This window comes from Onychostoma macrolepis, chromosome 03 (assembly GCF_012432095.1).
Source record: "Onychostoma macrolepis isolate SWU-2019 chromosome 03, ASM1243209v1, whole genome shotgun sequence".
In the NCBI taxonomy this organism is placed as follows: Eukaryota; Metazoa; Chordata; class Actinopteri; order Cypriniformes; family Cyprinidae; genus Onychostoma; species Onychostoma macrolepis.
Window position 1 is genome coordinate 14,688,874 of NC_081157.1, and position 25,409 is coordinate 14,714,282.

Here is a 25,409-nt window from a genome sequence, read left to right on the forward strand (position 1 = left end):
TGAGCAAATTAGAGTGCGCCTAATCCAATCAGGTTCCTCCTGCACTTTCTGGATGCCTCTCTACTAGGAAGTGAATACTATATAAACAGACAGGACGGTCACGGAACATTACAGCAGAATTGATAACAGAAGATGCTTTTCATTATTATTTGAGATATCGATCCCAATCAAATTTATTTACAACATCATGAACATCCAGTAAACGACCATTTGTTTTGTTTGTTTAATTACTTATGATTGCACTTATAGCCTAATGACCTTAGACTGTTACATTTCACTGAAACACAGAGGAGTAACGTTTTTATCACTGCCATGCCGCCAGCGGCAGGAACGCGCGTTATATCACATGTGTGTTTAATTTTTAACATTTTCGTTTAACGAAACTGGAACTCACAGACACATTTAACAAGAGGCTTATAAATTTATAGAGCTTTGCTGTTAAAGTAAGCTATGTGTACACAATGCATTATCATTCCCTTCTTAATCAGGAAATTGCCAAGTGATAACATTTTATTGAAACATTGAGTCTATCTGTTCACTTTCTTGAAAACAATATAACACAGCCTTTTTAAAAATGCAGCTTGTATTGGCACACACCTTGTATATGATGTAACAAAACAGCAAATATCTGTAAAATTCAATGAGAGTGGTTACATGCAATAAAATATAGACCTAAGTGAACATTTTAAGAACAGGTCTGTTTGTGTGTGCCCAACTTTATTTTTTCATGGTAAGGATGACCTTTGCATGGAATTGCCCATATACACACACACACAGGCAACATTAGGGGGGGCAGTTGCCTCCCAAATGTTTAGTTGTGGCATCCCCGATGTCAGCTCCACTGCAATTGGAGCGGATAGCTAATCCCAGGCCCGGTTGTACAGGGGTACTAGGCAGTGCTAAAAACCCTCAAACGAAAGCAAAAGCAATTGAAAATTCACTCACCGCTGAAAGCGCTGGATCGGTTTTTATTAACTGCAGTTTTGTGTGCTCCTGAATCATCTCATGACTAAGTGCAGACGCAATGTAAATAAGAGATATTGTGATATTATACAATATTATGACATAGTCACTTGTATATACCTTTATATTTCTACTGTACAGTCTATAGTCTCATGTATTGTCTGTGGTTATGTGTTTGTTTTCTAACACCAGTCAGGAGCAGTGCTCCTAATTTCACTGTATGCAGAAAAATACAATGACAATAAAGGCTTTCAATTCTATTCAATTTAAAAGCTTTATTTAGAAATTTAAAACAAAGCTCAAAACATCATGGCATTCAACCATTAAAACTAAAATTATGAAATTACTTTTTCCTTATGCAAATACAATCAGCAGACCATAAAAGTTGTTGATAAAATCTAAAAAGTAATGAATGTATTAATAAAAAGGTAACATTTAATAATTACTCAAAGCAAAAGTGTTCATTACTGAAAAGTAAAAATGAAAACTAATGAGATGGATCTCTCTCTCCTACTGACTTACAAGTAGGGATGGGTATACATATACATGGCAGATCAGTATGTGACGCTGTGATTCTGCCACAGAGATACACTAAAAATGGAGAAGACGACTTGCAGCATGTTCATAAACCTTGCACGCTGTATACAAACCCAACACAACAACAAGAAAAGCTAATAAAGTTAGTAAAGCTAATAGGCTCAGTAGGTTCTGCAGCACGAACACAAGCATGTTCTCCACCTTTGTTATTGTTGATGCTGTTACGTGATGTGACTGGGGTCGAGACGTGGGGTGATGACTTCATCATTTCACAAAATATACGGATTGGCTGTACACACGAAAATGCAAAGGTGTCATTTTCAGATTTATCCACTCTAAGAAAAAAAGCAATTTCAGGCTCCCAAAACGCTGGATCCATTTGGACAAAATGCCGATATGATACAAAATATTTACATATACAGCTAAACGCATCTCCGTTTGTGCCTTACTGTGATTGTGTTTTGTATGCCTGTGTAGAGCAGATGAACGACTGAAACGCTTCCCACATGCAGTGCAGTGATACAGTTATTTTCCAGCGTGGATCCTCTCATGTGTTTTCAGATTTGAAGAATGTCTGAATCTAGTCACAGAGATTGTTATAAGATCTCTGTATAAGATCTCTCTCCAGTGTGGATCCTCTCATGTGTTTTTAGATGTATTGACTGACTGAATCTCTCGTCACAGTGAGAACACTTATGAGAGGATCCACACTGGAGAAAAACCTTATGTTTTCAGATATGTTAACTGATTGAATCTCGTCGCAGTTAGAACACTTTCTCTCCGTGAATCCTCTCATGTGTTTTCAGGTCTCCAGACTGATTGAATTTCTTGTCACAGTGTGGACACTTATAAGGTTTCTATCCAGTGTGAATTAACTCATGTGTTTTCAGATGTGCTGACCGACTGAATGTCTTGTCACAGTGTGAACACTTATAAGGTTTCTCCCCAGTGTGGATCATCTCGTGTGTTTTCAGATGTGTTGACCGACTGAATCTCTTTTCACAGTGTGAACACTTATAAGGTTTCTCTCCAGTGTGAATCCTCACATGTGTTTTCAGGTCTCCAGACTGATTGAATTTCTTGTCACAGTGTGGACACTTATAAGGTTTCTCTCCAGTGTGGATCATCTTGTGTGTTTTCAGATGTGCTGATCGACTGAATCTCTTGTCACAATGTGAACACTTATAAGGTTTCTCTCCAGTGTGGATCATCTCATGTGTTTTCAGATGTGCTGATCGACTGAATCTCTTGTCACAGTGTGAACACTTGTAAGGTTTTTCTCCAGTGTGAATCCTCTCATGTGTTCTCAGGTCTCCAGACTGATTGAAACTTTTGTCACAGTGTGGACACTTATAAGGTTTCTCTCCAGTGTGAATCCTCCCATGTGTTGTCAGGTCTGCAGACTGATTGAATTTCTTGTCACAGTGTGGACACTTATAACGTTTCTCTCCAGTGTGGATCATCTCATGTGTTTTCAGATGTGTTGACCGACTGAATCTCTTGTCACAATGTGAACACTTATAAGGTTTCTCTCCAGTGTGGATCATCTCGTGTGTTTTCAGATGTGTTGACCGATTGAATCTCTTGTCACAGTGTGAACACTTATAAGGTTTCTCTCCAGTGTGTGTCCTCTCATGTGTTTTCAGGTCTCCAGACTGATTGAATTTCTTGTCACAGTGTGAACACTTATAAGGTTTCTCTCCAGTGTGGATCATCTCGTGTGTTTTCAGATGTGTTGACCGACTGAATCTCTTGTCACAGTGTGAACACTTATAAGGTTTCTCTCCAGTGTGGATCATCTCGTGTGTTTTCAGATGTGCTGATCGACTGAATCTCTTGTCACAGTGTGAACACTTGTACGGTTTTTCTCCAGTGTGAATCCTCTCATGCAGTTTTAAACAGTTAGCTGAAGTAAAAGTCTTTTCACACTCAAAGCACATGTACTCTGCCACAGTAGAATGTATTTTCTGATGTTCTTTCAAATTTTCTAGACACAAAAAACTGTTACCACACAAATGGCATGAATGTGGCTTCTCCTTTGTATGAACTTTTAAGTGTTTCTTCAGAACTGAAGCCCATAAAAACATTTTGCCGCATTGATCGCATGCGTGCTCCTTCTCTCCAGTGTGGATGTTTATGTGATCATAAAGGTGTGCTGATTGTGAGAAGCTCTTCCCACATTGATCACAAGTGAACGGCCTCTCTCCAGCATGATCCCTTATGTGATGCTCAAGACTTGTTTTGCCTGTGTAACTCTTTCCACATTGAGTGCAGATGAAAGATTTCTCGGCTCTTCTTTTCTTTAAATCTTTCTGTTTGGTTTGAGAGCAGCTCTTAAAATTTTCTCCAGTTCTGACATGATTTTTCTCCTCAACTTCACTTGATTCTTCATTCTCCAGTTTTTCTTCAATCAACACTGAAATAAAAGTAAAAATGGTTCATTTTCAGTAATTTGAAAATAGCTGAGAAATGTGAACATAAAAGTTAACCCTGATGTAACAGTGCAGGGCTCCAGACTAACATTTGTGAGCAGCATGGTGGCACCAGAAGCCGATTTGGTAGCGCTGGGTAGAGCCCTGCATGGGCCTTAAATATAGGCTGTAGCCCGGCCCTTGTCCAACAGCTTATCAGAATTCTTGGGTTAGACCCGAGCCCGTCTTCATCCCCCTTCTCCCAAAACAGCTTATATACTGCTGTTTCAGCTATTAAAATAGTTTTTCAGTTTTGTATGTAATGGCAAAATAATTATATTTTGATTCTGTTTTTTGTTTTTTATTAATTTAATTTCAAAAAAACTTTGAGCATTTTTTGTTCGTTAAATATAAGTTTTTGTTTTTTAAAGTGATGACCAAGTGGCCAGTGGCAGACAATGAGTTTATCATAGTCTGTTTGATCAATTTAGTCTTGTCAAATCATCATGACTTGCCTAAAATAAAAATTAAAAAGTAAAAAATTATATATATATATATATATATATATATATATATATATATATATATATATATATATATATATATATATGTATGTATGTGTATGTATGCATGCATGTATGTATGTATGTATGTATGTCAACGTTAACACATGCGGTTAATCCAAAGAAATTTAACGTTAATATTTTTTTCACGCAGATTAATCGTTTGAAAAGGTTTGACCCCAACTTCTTCCCGTCATCGCAGCGCGGAAGGTTATCTATCATTGTGTGATGAGGGTACAGCGAACCAGTGTTGCCAGGGTAACAGCACAAGTGGTTTATTTTGAAAATACAGTCACGGGAAAAAATTACAGAGCCATGGGTTGCGGTTTTTGGGCTACTTTTTTAATGTACCGTGGCTGCCCAAAGTGTATATAGACAAATAAAAATTAAAATAGATCCTTTTACTAATGTGTATTATACTTGGATTGTATCCCTGGCAACTTAAGAACTGAGAGGCTGTTGTAACATCACAAACAACGTGAGTTTCAGCAGAGCACATGTTAAGGCTTTACACAGCAGAAATAAACATGACAACAGCCACTATAGATTATATAAAATAATAAACACATGATTACGATAGATAGATATTCTTGAGATAAATGTGTGCATCTGAAATGCTAATTTGTGAAGCGACATAAAAGGCTATAAATAGCATCTTTTAACAACAGTAAACGACCAAATTGCACGTGATCGTTGTTACAAACACTCGATGGTGGTTTGAAGTGAGTTCTGAGGAAAAGTGTACTATTAATCTCATAAATTGTCTTATGTAGCATGATGCTAATGTTAGCTCTAATGCAGCTGCAGAACAGGTCCAATTCTTCTTTATAATGCATTTTGTCATAATACTTCACGTAAGGTCGCAGGAAATGTTTTGTTGTATTTATTTAGAAATACTTTTGATAATAGTTGGGTAAATGTATGCTGGGATTGAAGTGATGTGGCTTGGTATACGTTTTATTGCCAGTTTAAAGGCTGATAATGGCTGAATGAAAACAAAAGAATAATAATAAAAGAATAATAAGGATTCAGTCTCATACCTGGCGGAAGTGTGAAAGGTTCTGTTTCCTTAAACTAGTTTGTCATGCATTTCTTTTTCAACACATTTACAGGTAAATCCTAGTATTTAAAATTTGCGATTAATCATGATTAATCACAGTCCATGACTGTGATTAACATGATTAAATTTTTTAATCGATTGACAGCACTTATATATATATATATATATATAATATATATATATATATATTTTTATGCCATGGTCTGTCTGAATACTCGATTCTGATTGGCTGGAAGGTGTTGATTAAATTCGTTGAACTGCACAGGTAGTTCCAGGTCAGTTTAATCACGTTCTATATTAATGCGCTTCCTATAAACATTGGTAACCATAGTAACATACAGTTACAGTTAAATAGTAATACAGACAAAAATAACCATCATTTTTATCGTTCTCTGCTTGCTTGGCAGTTGCAAATTGCCCACAGGTGGTGCTCATCAGAGAGTGTGCTGCAGACGGTGTTGCTACAAAAGAGCAGAGTGAACACTGACTACGTTTACATGGACATCAGTAATCTAATTATTTACCTTATTCTGAATAAGACAATATTATGATTAAGGTGTTTACATGAGTTGCTTTTAGTATAATCCTTTCATGTTCCCGCTTTACATGTTATAGTACATAGATCGATTAATGGCATGCGTCATTACGTCACCACGCGATGCTATCTGATGTCCCTCCAGAATTTCATGTACAAACATATAGTTCGTTTTCGTGATGATGCCATATACAGTTTTGGGTGATTCATTTTTAATTTTATGAAAGCTTCAAGTGCAGTTAATTATTTGTACGTGCATACAGTACGATGGTGTTGAAGCTCTTTTATTTGCCGTCAAACGGTTGATCGCTGCCATGTGTGTGTATCCTGTCGCAAAATGTGGCGAAAAGTCCTACATGACGGTAATAGTTTGATTAAGGTGTTCACATGTCTGTACTGCACCTCAATAACGCGACTAAAATAGGAATACTCCACGTCTTAATTCGATTTGTGTTTACTTCGATTATGACTTTAGCCGGATTAAGGTAATCAAAAATCTGTTTACATGGTAGACTCTTAATCGGAGTATTGTCTTAATCGTATTAAAATCGGAGTATTGATGTCCATTTAAACGTACTGTTTGGAGAGGCTCACTTCTCCCCTGCTCCAGACTTGTGTTTTTTTCTTTAAGAGATCTGTTGATTGTGGTGTGAAAACAAATAATTATCTGTTGAGTGTTAACTTCTGAGAGTAAGTTGTATTTCTGAAACAACCAGTGTGCATGTAAATTACTTTAAACTACTTATCTTGTTAAGGTATCAAAAGGTATTGTAATTTCTTTTCTTTATTTGATTCATGGTTAGATTGGAAGCTGTAGGGGGAGGGTGCCATTTTGTTTTGTACTTCTGTTTTTGGTTAGTGAGGGAGTTGAGGAAAGCTTTTGTTGTTTATTTCTTTTCTTTTGCCTGTATAGGTTATTTAGTACTCCTCTTGTTAGTTAGCTGCTGTTTTGTTTGTTGTTTTGGCCAGGCCCTCTCCTGAAGACATTTATTGCTTCCTTGATTCTTACTTTCCTAAATAAATGGTTTAAGTGGTTGTTGCATTTCTGGGGCAGAGGACTGAGGTGACTCCTCCTTGTTTTATTCATTTCTTCCTTTTATAAATATTAGTTAACCTGTTACTCCCACTCCTAACTCTAGACTGGGGAACGGGAACGTAACACATACATATGTATATATATATATATATATATATATATATATATAATAAAGTTAAAGCATATAACGATGTTAGTTTACAGGGTTAGTTAACCCAAAAATGAAAATTCTGACATTAATTACTCACCCTCATGTCCTTTCAAACCCGTGAGACCTCCGTTCATTTTACAGTTGAACCCCTGATGTCACATGGATTATTTTACCGATCTCCTTGCTACGTTTCTGGACCTTGATTGTGTAAGGACCCTTGCTGTCTATGGAGGGTCTGAGAGTTCTCAGATTCCATCAAAAATATCTTAATTTGTGTTCCGAAGATGAACGTAGGTCTCACGGGTTTCAAACGACATGAAGGTGAGTAATTATTGACAGAATTTTAATTTTTGGGTGAACTATCCCTTTAAACATTAAACCAAGATAAATGTGCACTATTAGGCACATAACAGATCATGTGTGGGGAGAGTGGAAGCTGAAATGTGCTTTGCAGGACATGGAGGGACCAGCGCAATCACCTGCATTTTTTCAGTAGAAAAACTACTTAAAAAATGGCATCATTTTTGCTCATAAAGATAAGAATAATACATCTGTAAAGGGTCTACTTTTATCTGTGTGCACTCACAATATCAACAAAATGAAAATGAAAAAGAAAACAAACATGATGTGCTTTCTGCTTTCATCTCGGTCTTGAACAGGAGTGCTAACTCAGCAAATACTTGCCTAACAGACATGATAAATACAGTGGGGCAAAAAAGTATTTACTCAGCCACCAATTGCGCAAGTTCTCCCACTTAAAAAGATGAGAGAGGCCCGTAATTTTCATCATAGGTATACCTCAACTATGAGAGACAAAATGAGAAAAAAAAAATCTAAAAAGAATTTATTTGCAAATTATGGTGGAAAATAAGTATTTGGTCAATAACAAAATTTCATCTCAATACTTTGTTATATACCCTTTGTTGGCAATGACAGAGGTCAAACGTTTTCTGTAAGTCTTCACACACTGTTGCTAGTATTTTGGCCCATTCCTCCATGCAGATCTCATCTAGAGCAGTAATGTTTTGGGGCTGTCACTGGGCAACACGGACTTTCAACTCCCTCCAAAGATTTTCGATGGGGTTGAGATCTGGAGACTGGCTAGGCCACTCCAGGACCTTGAAATGCTTCTTACGAAGCCACTCTTTCGTTGCCCGGGCAGTGTGTTTGAGATCACTGTCATGCTGAAAGACCCAGCCACGTTTCATCTTCAATGCCCTTGCTGATGGAAGGAGGTTTTCACTCAAAATCTCACGATACATGGCCTCATTCATTCTTTCATTTACACGGATCAGTCGTCCTGGTCCCTTTGCAGAAAAACAGCCCCAAAGCATGATGTTTCCACCCCCATGCTTCACAGTAGGTATGGTGTTCTTTGGATGCAACTCAGCATTCTTTCTCCTCCAAACACGACAAGTTGAGTTTTTACCAAAAGTTCTAGTTTGGTTTCATCTGACCATATGACATTCTCCCAATCCTCTTCTGGATCATCCAAATGCTCTCTAGCAAACTTCAGACGGGCCCAGACATGTACTGGCTTAAGCAGGGGGACACGTCTGGCACTGCAGGATTTGAGGCCTTTGTTACTTTGGTCCCAGCTCTCTGCAGGTCATTCACTAGGTCCCCCCGTGTGGGTGAGAGGGGTGAGATCTTGCGTGGAGCCCCAGATTGAGGGAGATTATCAGTGGTCTTGTATGTCTTCCATTTTCTAATAATTGCTCCCACAGTTGATTTCTTCACACCAAGCTGCTTACCTATTGCAGATTCAGTCTTCCCAGCCTGGTGCAGGTCTACAATTTTGTTTCTGGTGTCCTCTGACAGCTCTTTGGTCTTGGCCATGGTGGAGTTTGGAGTTGGACTGTTTGAGGTTGTGGACAGGTGTCTTTTATACTGATAACAAGTTCAAACAGATGCCATTAATACAGGTAACGAGTGGAGGACAGCGGAGCCTCTTAAAGAAGAAGTTACAGGTCTGTGAGAGCCAGAAATCTTGCTTGTTTGTAGGTGACCAAATACTTATTTTACAGAGGAATTTACCAATCTAAATGTGATTTTCTGGATTTTTTTTCTCATTTTGTCTCTCATAGTTGAGGTATACCTATGATGAAAATTACAGGCCTCTCTCATCTTTTTAAGTGGGAGAACTTGCACAATTGGTGGCTGACTAAATACTTTTTTGCCCCACTGTATATCTATAGAAAGCTTTAAATTACTACTTAAAGTTTTTTTATTCGTTTTATTTCATTATGTTATCCATAACGACGCATTTCTCTCTAAAGGTGCATCCATTGAGGAGATGGCGAGTCAGGATCTATGGCCTGCTATCAGTCCTGTGGTGGCCTGTGAGGTATCTGCAGAGGTGGGCAAACTACGTACGTTTTCATCCGGCCCCTGAAGCAGTTGTTACAAAATGGTTAATTTGATGCAATATCAGTAAAATTCATAGCGCCGCTCCAACACAACCACCGGAGCTGATCGCGGCCACTCGAGTCAATGCTTGTGTTTACAACAGCCACGGCGCGGCACGTTTCAAAAGCGGCTCTCTGCGCCACTTCACTAAAGATAGGCGCCTAGTCTATTTTTGACAGACGTCGCGTCCAAGCCGCACAGCAAATACAGAATAAAATGTCAAAATATATAGGCCTACCCTACAAAACTGGCACAATTGTGAATAAGTTGCTTGTTTTAAAAATGCGAAAAATGCCTTGTATTGGTACTGTTTTAAAGATTCTTAAAACGCTCTGTAGACTTGTCAGTATCAGAACAAATGCCAGTGTTATCCTCCTGTTCACGGGCACTGTAATTTCGTGAGGAAAACATGGAAATAACTTGTCATTTTGTCTTGCAAAGATATGCTTTCTTCTGTTTGCCACACACATTTTTACGAAAATGGATATAGTACTGTTTTTTTCTGAATTATAATTTGCCAGGGTTTTTTCATCTGTAGTATGGAGCTAATTTAGTTCCTCTAAATGGAGTTCCTGGAACTAAAATCTTTCCCAGTTCCTGCAGTGCGAACACGCCAAAAAGTGGGTAGTTCTACAATTAGTTCTGGTACTATGAAAAGGTTCCCGCGATGCGAAAGGCCCTATTGACAGTCAATATGATTTGGAGTGTATTCGGCAGGGCGGGATCTCTTCGCATCAGCGGACACACTCTCCCCTGGGAGTGGATGCACTAGCTCACAGCTGGCCGAAAATACGGAAGTATGCCTTTCCTCCAGTGAAACTTCTGCTTTGCAAAATCAGAGAGGAAAAGGAATCTGTTCTGTTAGTGGCACCGAAATGGCCCAATCAGCCGTGGTTCCCAGAACTGGTGGAGATGCTGGTAGCCCCACCAGTGGACTATCCCACTGAAGAGAGACCTCCTCTCTCAAGCACAAGGAACGATATGGCACCAAAATCCAGAGTCAGGGAGCCTTCATGTCTGGCCACTTGACGGAGCTTGCCAGTAACAGATGCACTTCCTCTGCGCATGTTGAACACTATCTCTGAGGCTAGGGCTCCTTTCACGAGGAGTCTTTGCGCACATAAATAGAGAGTTTTTACAAGTTGATGTGTATCGCGGGGCGAAGACCCATTCAACTGCCCAATACCAATAAATCTGGTCTTCCTTTAAGAGCGATTTGATAGTGGTCGTATGCCTTCCACATTGAAAGTATATGTATATATGATGTCTATAAAATATAATAAAATACCTAACTACATAATACTACTATTGTTAGAAATTGTAACAAAATTAAAATAGAAATATAAACTTTTGAACTGCGGGTTTCGTCTGGTCAGAGGAGAACTGGCCCCCCGACTGAGCCTGGTTTCTCCCAAGGTTTTTCTCCATTCTGTCACAGAGGAGTTTTGGTTCCTTGCCGCTGTCGCCTCTGGCTTGCTCAGTTGGGGACACTTAATTTCTAGCGATTATCGCCGATTTGATTGCACAGCTACTATTTAAACTAAACTGAGCTAGACAATGACATCTCTGAATTCAATAATGAAATGCCTTTAACTGAAAATTGAAAATTGAGTGTTTAATCTTATCATTATACATTACTGACACTCTATCCTCCAATTTGATACTGTTAAGTGCTTTGACACAATCTGTATTGTAAAAGCGCTATATAAATAAAGGTGACTTGACTTGACTATATGTGGCCGCTATAACAGCCTTTCACACGCACGTCGATAATCGCCCAATCAGCGGAAATTACCTGATCATATGATTTTTAAAATGAGCAAGAAGGCTGAGCCCTCCTCGCCCTTCCACTCTACCCATTTGGGACTTGGCGCTTGCGCTTGATGCTCTCACAGGACCCAATCAGCGACCCCCGTTCGAGCCCATACAATCAGCGAGCTTGCGAGCGCTCTCTCTCAAGACAGCGCTCCTGCTCGCACTGGCCTTTGTTAATCAAGTTGGAGACCTGCAGGCGCTTTCAATTGACGACTCGTGTATTGAATTTGGACCAGGTGACTGCAGACTCACCTTGAAGCCTAGAAAAGGTTATGTGCCTAAAGTGCTTTCCACTCCAAAGTGCAGGTCATAACACTAGCTGCTTTCCGCCCCGAAACACCAGCCGGGACGGAGCCGCTTAAGACACTCCACTTATATCGAGCGTTCTAAACAGTTCAGACTCTCGGAGCAGCTATTTGTATGTTTAGGAGGACGCACAAAAGGCCTGCCTGTGTCCAAGCCAAAGCTGTCACACTGGATCGTCGACGCAATTGCTTTGGCTTATAGCGCTAAGGGCGTGGAATGTCCTTTAGGGGTTCGGGCCCACTCAACCTGCGGACTCGCGTCCTCGTGGGCCTGGGAAAATTGTATTTGTATGGCTGCAGACTGGTCGTCACCCAGCACTTTCGCAAGGTTTTATAACATAGATGTGTCAGCACAGGCCTCACATGTGCTGTCAGTGTGAGCAGCGCACGCGCCTACTCAGCCTCAGTTATGATCTGAGATGCTCTCTACTAGCCACCGCCATTTCACATTCTCTGTTTCACTGGAGTTAACTCGCCCCTGGTGTGACGCAGCATTGTCTAGTTGCCGGGCCCCCCCTTGACTTTTACATGGTTTCGACTAGGTCCTGTAGACCCGAGCTGTGTTTACAAAGAGCGCCAATATCATTGACGCTTTCATTATGGCTCCGAATGTGAAACTTGACATACTTAGTCGAGCCAGGCTCCATCGCTGTGACATGGCAGGATTTTACACGTTCCCATAGTGGTGTAGAGTGACTGAATCGAAAGGGAACGCTCTCGCTTACTCACGTAACCTCGGTTCCCTGAGATGAGGGAATGAGACATTGCTCTTATTGCCGTGTCACCTAGCTCAGGAACTTAGAATGCCAAGTTGCTTCAGTCAAGATTCTGAATGGATGACGTACTAGCGCTGCCTTATATAGAGTGGGACTCCCGCTCATATTTTGCGCGCTTGAATGCCATCGGCCAGTTTCACTGCCGTGATTCAATAAGGCTTCAGTAGTATTTGAGGAAAGGGTATTTCCCATAGCAATTAAAGATGGTCCGATACCCTTTTTCCCTTTCCGAATTTAAATAAAACAATTAAATGATAAAAATAATCATTACAACCACATTAACAACTTAATTGTAGAAAAAAATACAATTATTATTAAAACTTTTTTAAAGGTATATTCACACAATTTTTCTACCATGTATTAATTTTAACAGTAACCTCTGTTTGTTTGCCAAAAAATAAAAGGGTTTCATTTTGATTTGATTTAAAATAAATAAATGTTTCATGCCTTCATTTGATTATCAGAAAAAAATAAAACAAGTATTTCTGGAAGAAAAAAAGGGGAAAAAATCGTAGGGTCCTATTGTTCAAAATGTTGAAATTGAGAGTTTTGGACTTATTTTTTCACTGAAATAAATGTTTTTGTTATTACACAGAGAGTAAAGTACCGAAAAAAGGTACCGTTGGGTACCGGTACCATACCGGTTCAAATGTGAACGGTACCCAACCCTATTAGCAATTAGAATTAAAACTTGGTAACCATTTATGAATGCATATTAGTCATTTTAACTGAACTTAGGACTGGTGGTGGTGCTTTTTTGGTCATTCAGTGTTTCTGTAAAAACAGGGAAAAAAAACTATCAATAATACTGATAAGATAATAATAATCATACTATCAATTCTACTAAGAACAATATAAACGCACTAAGGATTAACGAGCTGCTGGATTCATGAATATTAATCACGTTGTCTGCATTGGCTCGAACTGATTTGCTGAAATCAAAACAGAGACGATAATAGGTGAGCGCCAGCCAATGAGATTGTCGTTTGCGACAACCGGAGAACCCGGCAGTTAAGCTGAAGAATTCCAAAGGAACTCCATTATTTTGACAGGAAAATACAACAAAGAATATCGTTTACATACCATTCGGAATTTACGCACTACATATAAAAGACTCTCTCTCTCTCTCTGCGTGTGAGAAAAAAGCAATGCGACAGCGAGTCGTGTGCTTCACACTAGAGTTCACGGTACGTCAAATACAGGTGCGCTGCGCATTCATTCAGATGAAATGAAAAATAGCACAGATCGTTTGACAGAGAGTGAAGCGCTCAGTCAGAGTGTTCGGAGAGTGACAATATATCTGTGCTAAACTTGTACATAGCCTCCAACTCACACACTGGCGAGTAAAATCTGATTATTTATTAGCCAGTGGCTAATATTAGACATCATTTAGTCACCCAGGTGAAGATTTAGTCGCATATGCAAGTGATTTACTGGCAATGTGCTAGCACGTTTGTACTTCTTCGCTGCTCTAAATAGTGGTTGCTTGTGGAACACAGCACAGCTTCCTGTGTTTGCATTCTGAGCACCGAAGAATAATTGATTTCCGATTTGCAGCGTTGAGCAAAGCTAGCGCGCATAACTATAGGTCTGGTTTAAGAAAATGGTATCGGATCGGTACATGGGTTCACAAGTACTCACCGATACCGATGCCAGAATTTTTTGTCGGAACAACCCTATTAGCAATGTCTCGTTCCCTCATCCCAGGGGCGTTTTTTATGTTGTTTATTTGTCTATGTGGTGTTTTTAATCTGCTTTTAGACAAACTATGTGCCAATCCATTAATCAACACCATTGCTAAGTATTTTCTCCTTAAAACTGTAGTTTCCCAAAGGCTGTCCCAGAAACACAGTTTGAAATAGCCCCTTTTTTGCTACGTCACAGTTCAATAACTGATCACCTCAAGGGACAGATTCCTATCATTAGCATCCAAAATATACCAATACGATTACCAGCACAAAACCAAAAATAAATCAGAGCAAAAAGACCCATGAAACCATGGTTTAATGTGAATTTACAACCGCTAATTTGAATAATAACCTGCGGCAACAGTGTAAAAGCCAGACCCACATCTCTCGCATTGGCATCTGCATGTCACATGTGTATGCTCGCAGGCGCAAATTGGAGTCACAAACATTTTGAGGACACAACATTGTCAAGTAAGTAACTTTAACTAATCTTACAGCAGGGTTTTTTGTTTACATCTAAGTGTAGATACTACGTGACAGCAAAAACATGGCAAGTGTGAAGTAAAGAAAAGTGGACACAGAAAATAGATGATTCAAATGTGAATGGACTGAACAGTTTTGAGTGAGTGAGACCATTTTTGTTATGGATGTTGGTTCGCAGTGAGTTCAGTTTTAAGGCAAGTTTGCTTTAATTTATTTTCAAGATCGGAAGTAAAATATCTATTGTTGCTTTCACTATGCCAATAAACCTCACGCAAATTAATATTCAAACTCACATTAGACACTTTTAACATTGAATAAAGCACATAATCATTACCTGAGATTATCACTGTCATATTTTGTATGTTGCTCCTACTGCGACGTTGCAGAAAATAAAAAAACATTTCTAAAATAGAATTCCGTGTCGCTTATTGTTACGTGTCACTGTCGCAGGTGGTTAAGACAAAAATTACATGGAAAAGATACTTTTTAATCACGTCGCGTCTGGTTGGGACACACAGTGTTACAGTTTGATCCCAGAAGTGTAAAGATATTAATGCTGACAGATCTAATAATTGAATCTGCAATTAGAGAAAGTGGAGAGAAGAGATCCAGTCTGCAGATGAGCAGGAACAGTTGATTTGCATGGCAGACATGGAGATCCAGATTTTTTGTTTGTTAATTTGTTTTTAATATTCAACAGGCAAAGTTCTTTTGTATCTAAATGCAAAATTGTTCATAATTGTTTGAATAAAACAGACTACTGGGGGAAAAAATCTGAACATTTATCTTGTGACCATCTTGTGACTATTTTAACAAAAGCAACAATAATATAATAATTGTAATAAGAATTATATATATATATATGGGTCATTGATGTATAAGGTTTTTCGACAGGCCAATTTTAAAATACAAAAAATAATATCTACTGTAATTGTAGTGTTTTTTCATCTAGATGAACTGGCCGTAGCCTTAAAAAAAAGTCATGTGGCACGACCATGATTTATATTAAAATTAAATAAATTAACATGTTTAACATTTTTTAAAATGTTCTCAGTAATTAAAGTGAACAATGATCTCTTATTTTTGTTCTATAATTTCAGAGTTGCCTTCTTAATTGTAGTTATTATTTTTCCTGCAAATTGCATAAAACTGATCAAAATTTTAAAAATACCATTCACTTAAGCATACTGTAGCAGGGATTCATATTTCAACCAGAGAAATTTGATATTTTAATTTTAATACAGTTATTGCTATTATTGGTTGCACCACATGATGAGTGGTCGCTCCAAATGACAAAAATACCTTATATCATTAAAAATCTATTTAAAGAGAATGTGTGAAAAGTGCAGCACGTGACATTAACTGCAGGCATTTCTTTAGACACCCAGTTGTTTCTGTACTTTACCCAATATTGGCTGCTCAGTTGACCCTTTCGCCGGGAGTTTGATTAACAGGCAGTCTGACATATTATAACACCGAAAAACAAACCAGACAGGAGAGTAAATTAACGCCGGTGGACTTGAACTTGAAAAAATCACGATAATTTTGGTCAATATTATCGATTATTTAAAATGATTATTAGTGGGCCATATGATCAAAATATTATATGAAAGATTTATTTAAAGATATATATCAAATATATATTTTCTGTAAATAAGGTTGCTAAGACATCTACATTTTAGAGACCAGCGAAATGTCACAATTCTCAATACCACAGGAGAATAGAGTAACTAATATTAGATTTAAAAAAAACAACAACAAAAAAGGTCATCATTTCTTATTAAAGCTACAAAAGTCCTTCAGTCAAGAGCAGTATGTGATTTTGAATTTGTCTTTTGTTGTTCTTGTCTTTCCTGAGGAAGTGCAAGTTCTCTTTCACACTTTTAAAAACATGAACAAATCTAATCAACAAAAATAAATCCATTTTAAAATAAATCAAAACAAGTCCCATTTTGCAAAAGTCTTGTTACATGATTTTACTGATTTGCATGTGAAACTGGGCTTTTATGCAGGAATGAAAGAGCACCGCTGGAAAGGGGGCAGAATGGGGCGCAATAATTGTTTTATCTCAATTACTGTATTTTCATAATCGTTGGAGGCCGAAATCGAAACTGAATTTCGATTAATTTCACAGCCCTACTTTGAAGTGCTGGAAATAGTTGTGTGGAATACTTGAAAGTCATTGAAAAGTGCTTGAATAATAAGTGCTTGAATGGAAGTCTGTTCAACTGTTTGGCTACACACATTCTTCAAAATAACATTTATCATAACATCATTTATTGTTGTGAATGAGTGAGCATCATTTTGTAGCAAAAACTCAACACTAAACAAAAAAAGTCTAGCACATCCAGTTCTCAAAATTCTTGTGAACAAATGTTTCACTAACCACGGTGCATTTAAACATGGTTGTTTTCTCAAAAACACAAACATGTAGGCTACATTCATGCTGCTCATGTATTATTGTAGCACAGTTTGTGCTGATTACAGTGTAATCACACTTTAGCCATTAATAAAATACTGGAAAAAAAACCCACCCTTGTCAGGGCATGTCAAAACGTCTACAGAGCTCCAAAACCCCCTCAGACCCCAGAGGGTTTAAGCTTTGTAAGCTGTACAACAAACAATCATTAAAAATTAATGAAGAATAAACACCAACCTCCTTGTTCCTCCTGTTTTATTCTACAGGGTTCTGGTTCCTCATCTTTTACTCTCCAGGGTTCTGGATCCTCCTGTTTTACTATCAAGGGTTCTGGTTCCTCCTGTTTTACTATCAAGGGTTCTGGATCCTCCTGTTTTACTATCAAGGGTTCTGGTTCCTCCTGTTTTACTATCAAGGGTTCTGGATCCTCCTGTTTTATTGTCCACGGTTCTGGTTCCTCCTGTTTTATTCTCCAGGGTTCTGGTTCCTCCTGTTTTATTCTCCAGGGTTCTGGTTCACTCGTGTCCTCCTCTCTCTCCTCTTTAACAAACACCATCTTCACAGCAGATCTCAGTTCAGATGATACTCCTCCAGATATTCCTGCTTCAAAACTTAACTCACGACTGTGAGGATGACAATATTACAGGTATTTATTGACCTGATTTAAAAACTGTATTTTTCTACTTACAGAAACTACATTCTAACAGTTTGTATTAAACCAGCATCACGACCAAAAAAAAAAAGAAAACACAGAGCGCGGTGAAACTAATCTTCCTCTGAGGTTTGATGGTGTTTGGCAAACAAACGTATGTGTTTTAGCGCCACCCGCTGGACTGGAGCGTGAAGCGGCGAGCCCTACTTGGAGAGGAGGAAAATAATACGGGGAATATTTTTACTTAGTGCGTCTATGAGGTGCGCTTATTTGTTTTCCTTTAAAAAGGCGATCTGCACAAATAAATTAAAAGAACTTAAAATTATTGGCTCGCATGGTATTCGACCAACACCAAGTCTCCGTGAGTGAGGATTCAAAGAGAAAAAAGACATAAGTCAAACATTTCAGTTCTTTAGATGTTGTTCTGGGTTCTTTTATGACCTCCTGGATGAGTCGTCTTTGTGCTCTTGGAGTAACTTTGGTAGGCCGGCCACTCCTGGGAAGGTTCACCACTGTTAAGTTTTCTCCATTTGTGGATAATGGCTCTGACCATAGTTTGCTGGAGTCCCAAAGCCTTAGAAATGGCTTTATAACCCTTTATAACCCTTTCCAGACTGATACATGTAAACTATTTTGTTTCTCATCTGTTTATGAATTTCTTAAGATCGCGGAATGATGTGTTGCTCTTTAAACATGCTTCACTTTGTCAGACAGGTTCTATTTAAGTGATTTCTTGATTCAACAGGTCTGACAGTAATCAGGCTTGGGTTTGGCTAGTGAAATTTAACTCAGCTTTCTAAAATAATGTGGTTAATCACAGTTCTTTCATGATTTAATAGGAGGGGGCAATTCATTTTTCATGTAGGGCCAAGTAGGTTTGGACAGCTTTTTTCCCTTACTAAATGAAATCATAATTTAAAAACTGCATTTTGTTACTTGCATCATTATCTTTGTGTAATATTAAAATTTGTTTGATGATCTGAATCTTTAAAGTGTGACAAATATGCACAAAATTAAAAAATCAGGAAGGGGGCCAACACTTTTTCACACCACTGTAAATGATGACCTATAATTGTTGTCACTGTTTCCGTGGCCACAGACGAGAATCAGAGATTGTGGATCACATTCAACAGACAGGCACAAGCACACTGTATGTTTATATTTATTTCAACAAATGATAACTAAAATTAAATCACTGGAAGCTTGTGAACAGTTTTGTAGCATTTAAAAATGCTGGTTTAATGTACACTGATGATAAAAAAAAAAGCATACAGACGAGCCCAGAATATTAACGCAACTTGTTTAAACATTAAGTGTTCTCCTCCCTTTGGAAAATCGTAATAAACGCTTATGCATTAAGACAAACATTATTTAAAGTTCATATTTTGGGTTCGTCAGTTTTTGTGCAAGTAGTATGCTTTATTAGCAAGGTGTGCATGGTCTTTAATACTGTCTCGGTGCATGAGAGGAAAACGCGTTGTGTTCACATTTCGGTCTTATGTGTATTTGCACATAATATGCTTTACAATTTTGCCTTATCACAATCTTGGCACATTAAGCAACATTTGTATTACGCCTTATGTCACTGTTCAAGTTTGTTAATTCACAAGCCGAGTTAGAATCATACTCGCAAAGGTGATGTTAATTATTAAAGTAAACAAAATCAAAACTCAAAAACAGGCAGCAATTTGATTCTTTTATTGAGTGACAGGCAGTGGGTTAATCGGTGACATTCAGGGCCGTTTCTAGCCAATTTGACGCCCTAGGCGAAATCCCTATTGACCCCCCCCAATATATATAGTCTTTTCAGACACCAGTTTCTTGTTACATTCAAATTGTTTGTCATAGTAACGATACTAATTTGTGGAGACTGAATGCATTATTTGTAAATTGACTTAAAGGGATAGTTCACCCAAAAATGAAAATTCTGTCATCATTTACTTACCCTCAAGTAGTTCCAAACCTGTATGAGTGTCTTTGTCCTGCTGAACACAAAGGAAGATATTCTGAAGAATGTGGGAAACAGAGCAGTTCTGGGGCACAATTTACTTTCGTAGTATTTTTTTTTTTCCTACTATGGAAGTCAATGGTGCCCCAAAACAGCCTGATTACAAACTTTCTTCAAAATATCTTCCTTTGTGTTCGGCAGAAAAAAGAAATTCATACAGGTTTGGAACTACTTGAGGGTGAGTAAATGATGACATAATTTTCATTTTTGGGTGAACTATACCTTTAAGAGAAAAATTTAACTTATTATCTGTAATATCATTGTGTTGCCACTAGATGCCTGTATAGCCCTGTGTAACAATCCCTAGTAGCTAAGACATTGCACATAATTTACACATAAATCACACATAAATTAATTTGATTACATATGGATTTGGATACGTTTATATACTATCAATGGCTATTTTTTGTCTTTATCTGTTTTGTTTGTTGTTTTTTGTTCAATTGTTTTGTTGTTGTTGCTTGAAACATTGATTTAAAGTGTCAGTTATTGCATTATTATTTCAGTCAAACCTATAAAACCCTTTGTTGCCCCAAACTACAAATAAAAGCCTGATCAGTGGCATAAAAGTAATCAATACAGCTACTTAATCCTTTGCTACTCATTTACCCGTGAACTTCCCCTTTAAATAACATGATGCTCTGCCCTCTCTCTATGTGTATGACGCTTCTCCCATTAAGTGCTGTGTTAGAAGTGAATGAATCGATCAGCATTTCAACACCTCCATAAGGATGAATTAAACTCGACAAAGCAGTTTAATAAAGGATGTATTGATCTTGTGAATTAGGAAATTTTACTACACCAATATTTTTTAATTGGCTGTTAAAGTTTATATGGGAATATTACATGACACGCTGATCCTTTAACAATGCACACCTTTTGGACAAATCTCGCTACACTATTTATCAACTGCCACAAATACTGCCTAAACAAAATACTGATTTTGTGCACTTTATTTACTGTACCAATATTTTAAATTGGAATTTGAACTTAGCTTTATTGCATGGCAAAAAAAAAAAAAAAAGCATTACCTTGCCAAAGCACTGACAGAGCCCATTGATCTAATGGCGTTGATGAGCGCTCCAAATGCAAGCATGCAACGATCAGGCAACAATTGACAGTGCTCTGATCCAATGGCATACAGGCATCGTCAGATTGACAGTACTCTAGCCCAATGATGTTAGGGATCCAGTGGGGGCGGCAGTCATATTTCAGGGTGACCGTGCCACTCTTTATCACAACCCTGCTAAAATGTAGTACCAGTACGTGCCCCTTCATCTGGTGGTGCTCTAGGCGACCGCCTAGCTCGCCTATGCCTAGAAACGGTACTGGTGACATTATTATTAGATTTACTATCTGGCATCTTCTCGTCATCTCCGCGACCTGCTTCCCTTGGGGTTTTTACACGGAGAAAAAAACTGCACTGTCCAGTTTTCTCTCTGAACGAGTACCGGAGTTAATTTTGCAATTCTCAATGCAGCATGAATGACATACCATGGTAAAAAATGTAACAATCACAACAGAAAATCAAAATACTGCTCTAAGCTCAATAGGGGAACTGCAGCGCATTCCTCTCAGTATGGTGGATAAACAAAGCAGTTTCCCAGAACTCAACGCGTGACGTCAGCTTCACATTCTCTGTGTAGCCTTTGCTCAGTCTAGCGCCACTGTTCCCACAATGCTAACTAACCCAGTGTAAATAAAATAGATCTAAATCCCAACATAAATGAAGATTAATCACTCTCAAGTCTCCCCCTTTTCTCATCTTACTTACATACCTGTAAAATATCACTCAAATTCAACATTATATACCCTCCCCATTAATAATTCAATGCAAAGCACAATGGTAACTACAATACACAAAAGTGATGGCAAAACATTTTTTTATTAAAAAAAAAAAAACACTTTTTAAGGGCTGCTGAACATACTCAATTAACTCATAATGACCCTATAATTTAATATACTGTCAGTTTTACAGTAATCAAGAAAATGAAAGAAATCAAGAACAGAAACACAGTTTCGTTGTGTAGATCACAAATGTGTGCAAATCATTGTGTTTTCCTGTTTGTTTCTTATTTATTTCACTGTGCATTTATGAAGAGCAGAGTATTCATTTATAGCCTATATGTTATGTTTCAGCCCGATATAATGTGACTTACTGAAAACTGCTGAGAAAGTGGTCTGTTTTTATCTGTCGTGTGTCTGTCACCACACATCCACTTCCTAATTCCTATTACATTCTTCTCATTTTCTCAACGGGTCATAACTACACACTGTTTTGATGGCTCTGCACGGCCCCTGGCCCAGAAACCTGATAACGCAAGAATCCTTAAAGATAATTGACTGTTGTATGGAAGTATGAAGCGTGTTGACTATGTATACTGGTTTCTCACATTCTGGCCATATACACTTACGTGAGCAGGTTAGAATTATGAAATGTCTCATAAACAGGGCAATAGCGTCTGGTCTTGGGTCTTTATAAATATAAATACTTTACTTTTTAAAGGTCATTGTTTGTGGAAATTTGCTCATTGATTGCATTGCCTCAATGCAATACATTTCTATGTCCCCATATGTCTGACTTTCAAAGATAGATTAGTCAGTTTTCTTTTATCACAATATCACAGTTAAGTGAACACATGTGATTTTTAAACTTTTACGTTTTTTCAAATATTGAGCAGATGTTGCAATTTTTGGAAACAGGTGCTTTAAAATATATTGCGATTCATTTTTCTTCATCAATTTAAAATAAAAAAAGCATTGAACAGATACTGCATTACAATATATTATAGCATAAAGGGATGTAACGTTTGACAATAAATCATGATAAAATTCCCCACGTAACCGTATACTAACGTATTACCGTTCATATTTTAATTATCATTATAACCATATTCGATTACTGATATTTGAACAACTGAATATTGTTACGGGACTGACGAGACGTGAGACGTCCGGATCCATATGCAAGCTTTTAATGAGAAGAGACGTGGTCATAACAGGCTGGGTCGAACAGTGGCAAACAGGTATAACACGGGCGAGACAAAGAGTAAACAAAGACAAGCGTGGGTCGATGATCGGCGAACAGTATCCAATAGAGCAAGGCAGAGAGATAATCCAGGTACGAAGCAATAATCCCGGCAGGGGAAAAACACAATCTGAAACAGGCAATAATAATAATAATAATAAATAATAAGTTTTATTTATATAGCGCCTTTCCAGAGCTCAAGGACACTTTACAATAAACATCAGAAATGGAAGGAAAACATCAAACAATAAACAGAAAGAAAAGAACAAAAGAAATCCAAAGAGTAATATACAACATAAAACAAAATAAACAGAAGTTAACTAAGAAAGATAACATTCTGAAAACAAGTGAGTTTTGAGCAGCGATTTTAATTCAGACAGGCTATTGGCAAGACAGAGTGATCTGGGTAGAGAGTTCCATAATTTAGGGGCAACAACACTGAACGATCTGCCCCCCATGGAAGAGAGGCGATATCGAGGGATGGTGAGAAGGCGAGAATCAGAGGACTTGTGACGATCAACTGTGACTTGACTTAGCTTGTGAAGATCAGCTGCGACTTGGCTTGACTTGCGAAGAGAAGCTGTGACTTGGCTAGACTCATGACGATCAGCGGTAGCTTGACTGGATTCATGAAAATCAATGGTGACTTTACTGGGCTCTTTAAGATCGACTGTGACTTGACCTGGCTTATGACTGGCAGCAAGAACATGACGGGGTGTTGTTGTGGCCGCCATTTTGTGAACGGGCTCCGCTGTCACCGCCATTTTGTGAGCGTGCTCCTGCGCGGTTGCGACCACACAATTGAGTGCGGTGTCACGTTCCTCCATGACACCCACAGTGAACGATGAACCAACAGTCAATAGAGCATAGTCCATAAAATCCCTTAGAGACGAACGGGGACCTTCAAGGGTTAATAGTGATTTGCAAGGCTGGTTAATGCCCTCACAAAATAAATCTATGAGCAGAAAAGTCCGGCAGATCAGAAAAATATGCGAGCTCTAAGTACTCTTGTACATAATCCTCGAGTGATCGCAAGCCCTGCTCGAGGGTTAATAACAGTCTTGTAGTGTCCATACCTGGCCAATATCCACATGAAAAGCCGCTGGATCCTTGTGCGGCCGAGTCAAATATCACCTGTGCATCTTTCAATTGGTGGTTTGTATAAAACTCTCCAAATAGGTTTAACTTTGTCAACTAGTCCCAATTTCTCTCTCTACACTGTATCACTGCGTTCTTTTAAAGTTGCTTTATTTAAAACTTTTACAACACATTTATATAAAACTTTACTTTGAACATCCTGCAAGCTTAACTCTTCATGCCCCCTCAGGTCCAGAAATGGTCCAGAGAGTCCTTTGAGATTGGGACTAAAAAAATACTTAGAAAGGGATCTGTATTATTAGGAACCTATTGCCCATTATAAAAGTCATTTAACATATTGATTTCTTCCTCTGAGTTTCAGTTTAAGAGTATGTGCTGTATATTTTAAGAGAACAGGTATTGATTGCTTTGTGGTTTTGATTACTATGAGCTTATTTTGTTGTTTTGTAAAAGGATGGATAAAACTAGGAGATGCATTTTGCAACAGGTGTGCAGGATGGACCTTCTAGTAGAACCAAAACGTAACATGTTGTTCACGCTTGCTAGGGGTGTGATGTTGAGGGTTAGACACATACATTCATAATTTGTATATGTTAGGAAAGGTGTTGCAATTTCCATATAGTTTGAAATAGCAATAGGCAAGCTTGCTACTTAGAGATGTTACAATGTTTCCTGTTGAACTTTTGACTCGGTCTCATGCAGTCTCCATGGCAAAGGTTACATTTCCTGCCTGCCTGAGAGCAGGGGGGCGAATTTAGACAGAGGCAGAAGAGGAGGTTTTGAATGAGATTAATGCAAATGATATGCAAGGCTATAAAATGCTTATGAAACAGATGTACGAGGTCGACATTCCGTGGTGAAGACTACTCGCTGTTATTTTTGTATTTGCTTATGAGTTATTGTTTTTGAATAAAACCAAAAAATGTGGTCGTGATTTCCAGCGTGGAACGTTTGTGATGGCCATCTCTGTGACCATCAGTCTTGATTACTTGTCCCAAATTTGACGATCTCCTTCCAGCATTGTACTTATCAATAAGTATTCTTTTGTCTTAATGTTGCAAGCTGTTCTGTGAAAGAGGCTTGTTGGTTACGCTTGCTCCAGACTCATGGCGCCAGAGTACTATGGACAGATTTATGATGTCCTGTTGGGCTTCTCTGGAATTTCGGCTCCTCATGTTTCGATGTTCTGATCGAATCTTAGTTTGTCTGACTCGTTCTGACCCTACTTACTGTTTCTAGTTAAAGTGAGCAGTGCATCAAAACTCTGGAGTGGTTCACACCAGAAGCACTCAGGGTGGTTTATGAGAATGATATTTCAAACGCAATTCATTCAAGCCCTTTTGAGCTCTATGCACGTTCTCTCTCCTGCTAGAGATGCTAAAGCATTAAGGGCTGTAGATGATGCGGTCAGGGGCGGACTTAGTGATTTGCTCTTGTACATTTAATAAATTGTAAACTTTTCCGATCTTTTT

At 38.3% G+C, this 25,409-nt stretch overlaps 1 protein-coding gene across 1 annotated transcript; it reads right to left on the minus strand.

Moving 5' to 3' along the window:
- Positions 1 to 809: 809 nt before the first annotated feature.
- Positions 810 to 17,894, minus strand: LOC131537174 (zinc finger protein 271-like). The gene is made up of 2 exons (XM_058770466.1): positions 17,389 to 17,894; positions 810 to 3,916 (listed from the first exon to the last, which is right to left on the minus strand). The coding sequence occupies exons 1-2, from the start codon at positions 17,705 to 17,707 to the stop codon at positions 2,358 to 2,360; spliced, it is 1,878 nt and encodes a 625-aa protein (XP_058626449.1). The 5' UTR covers positions 17,708 to 17,894; the 3' UTR covers positions 810 to 2,357.
- Positions 17,895 to 25,409: the final 7,515 nt, after the last annotated feature.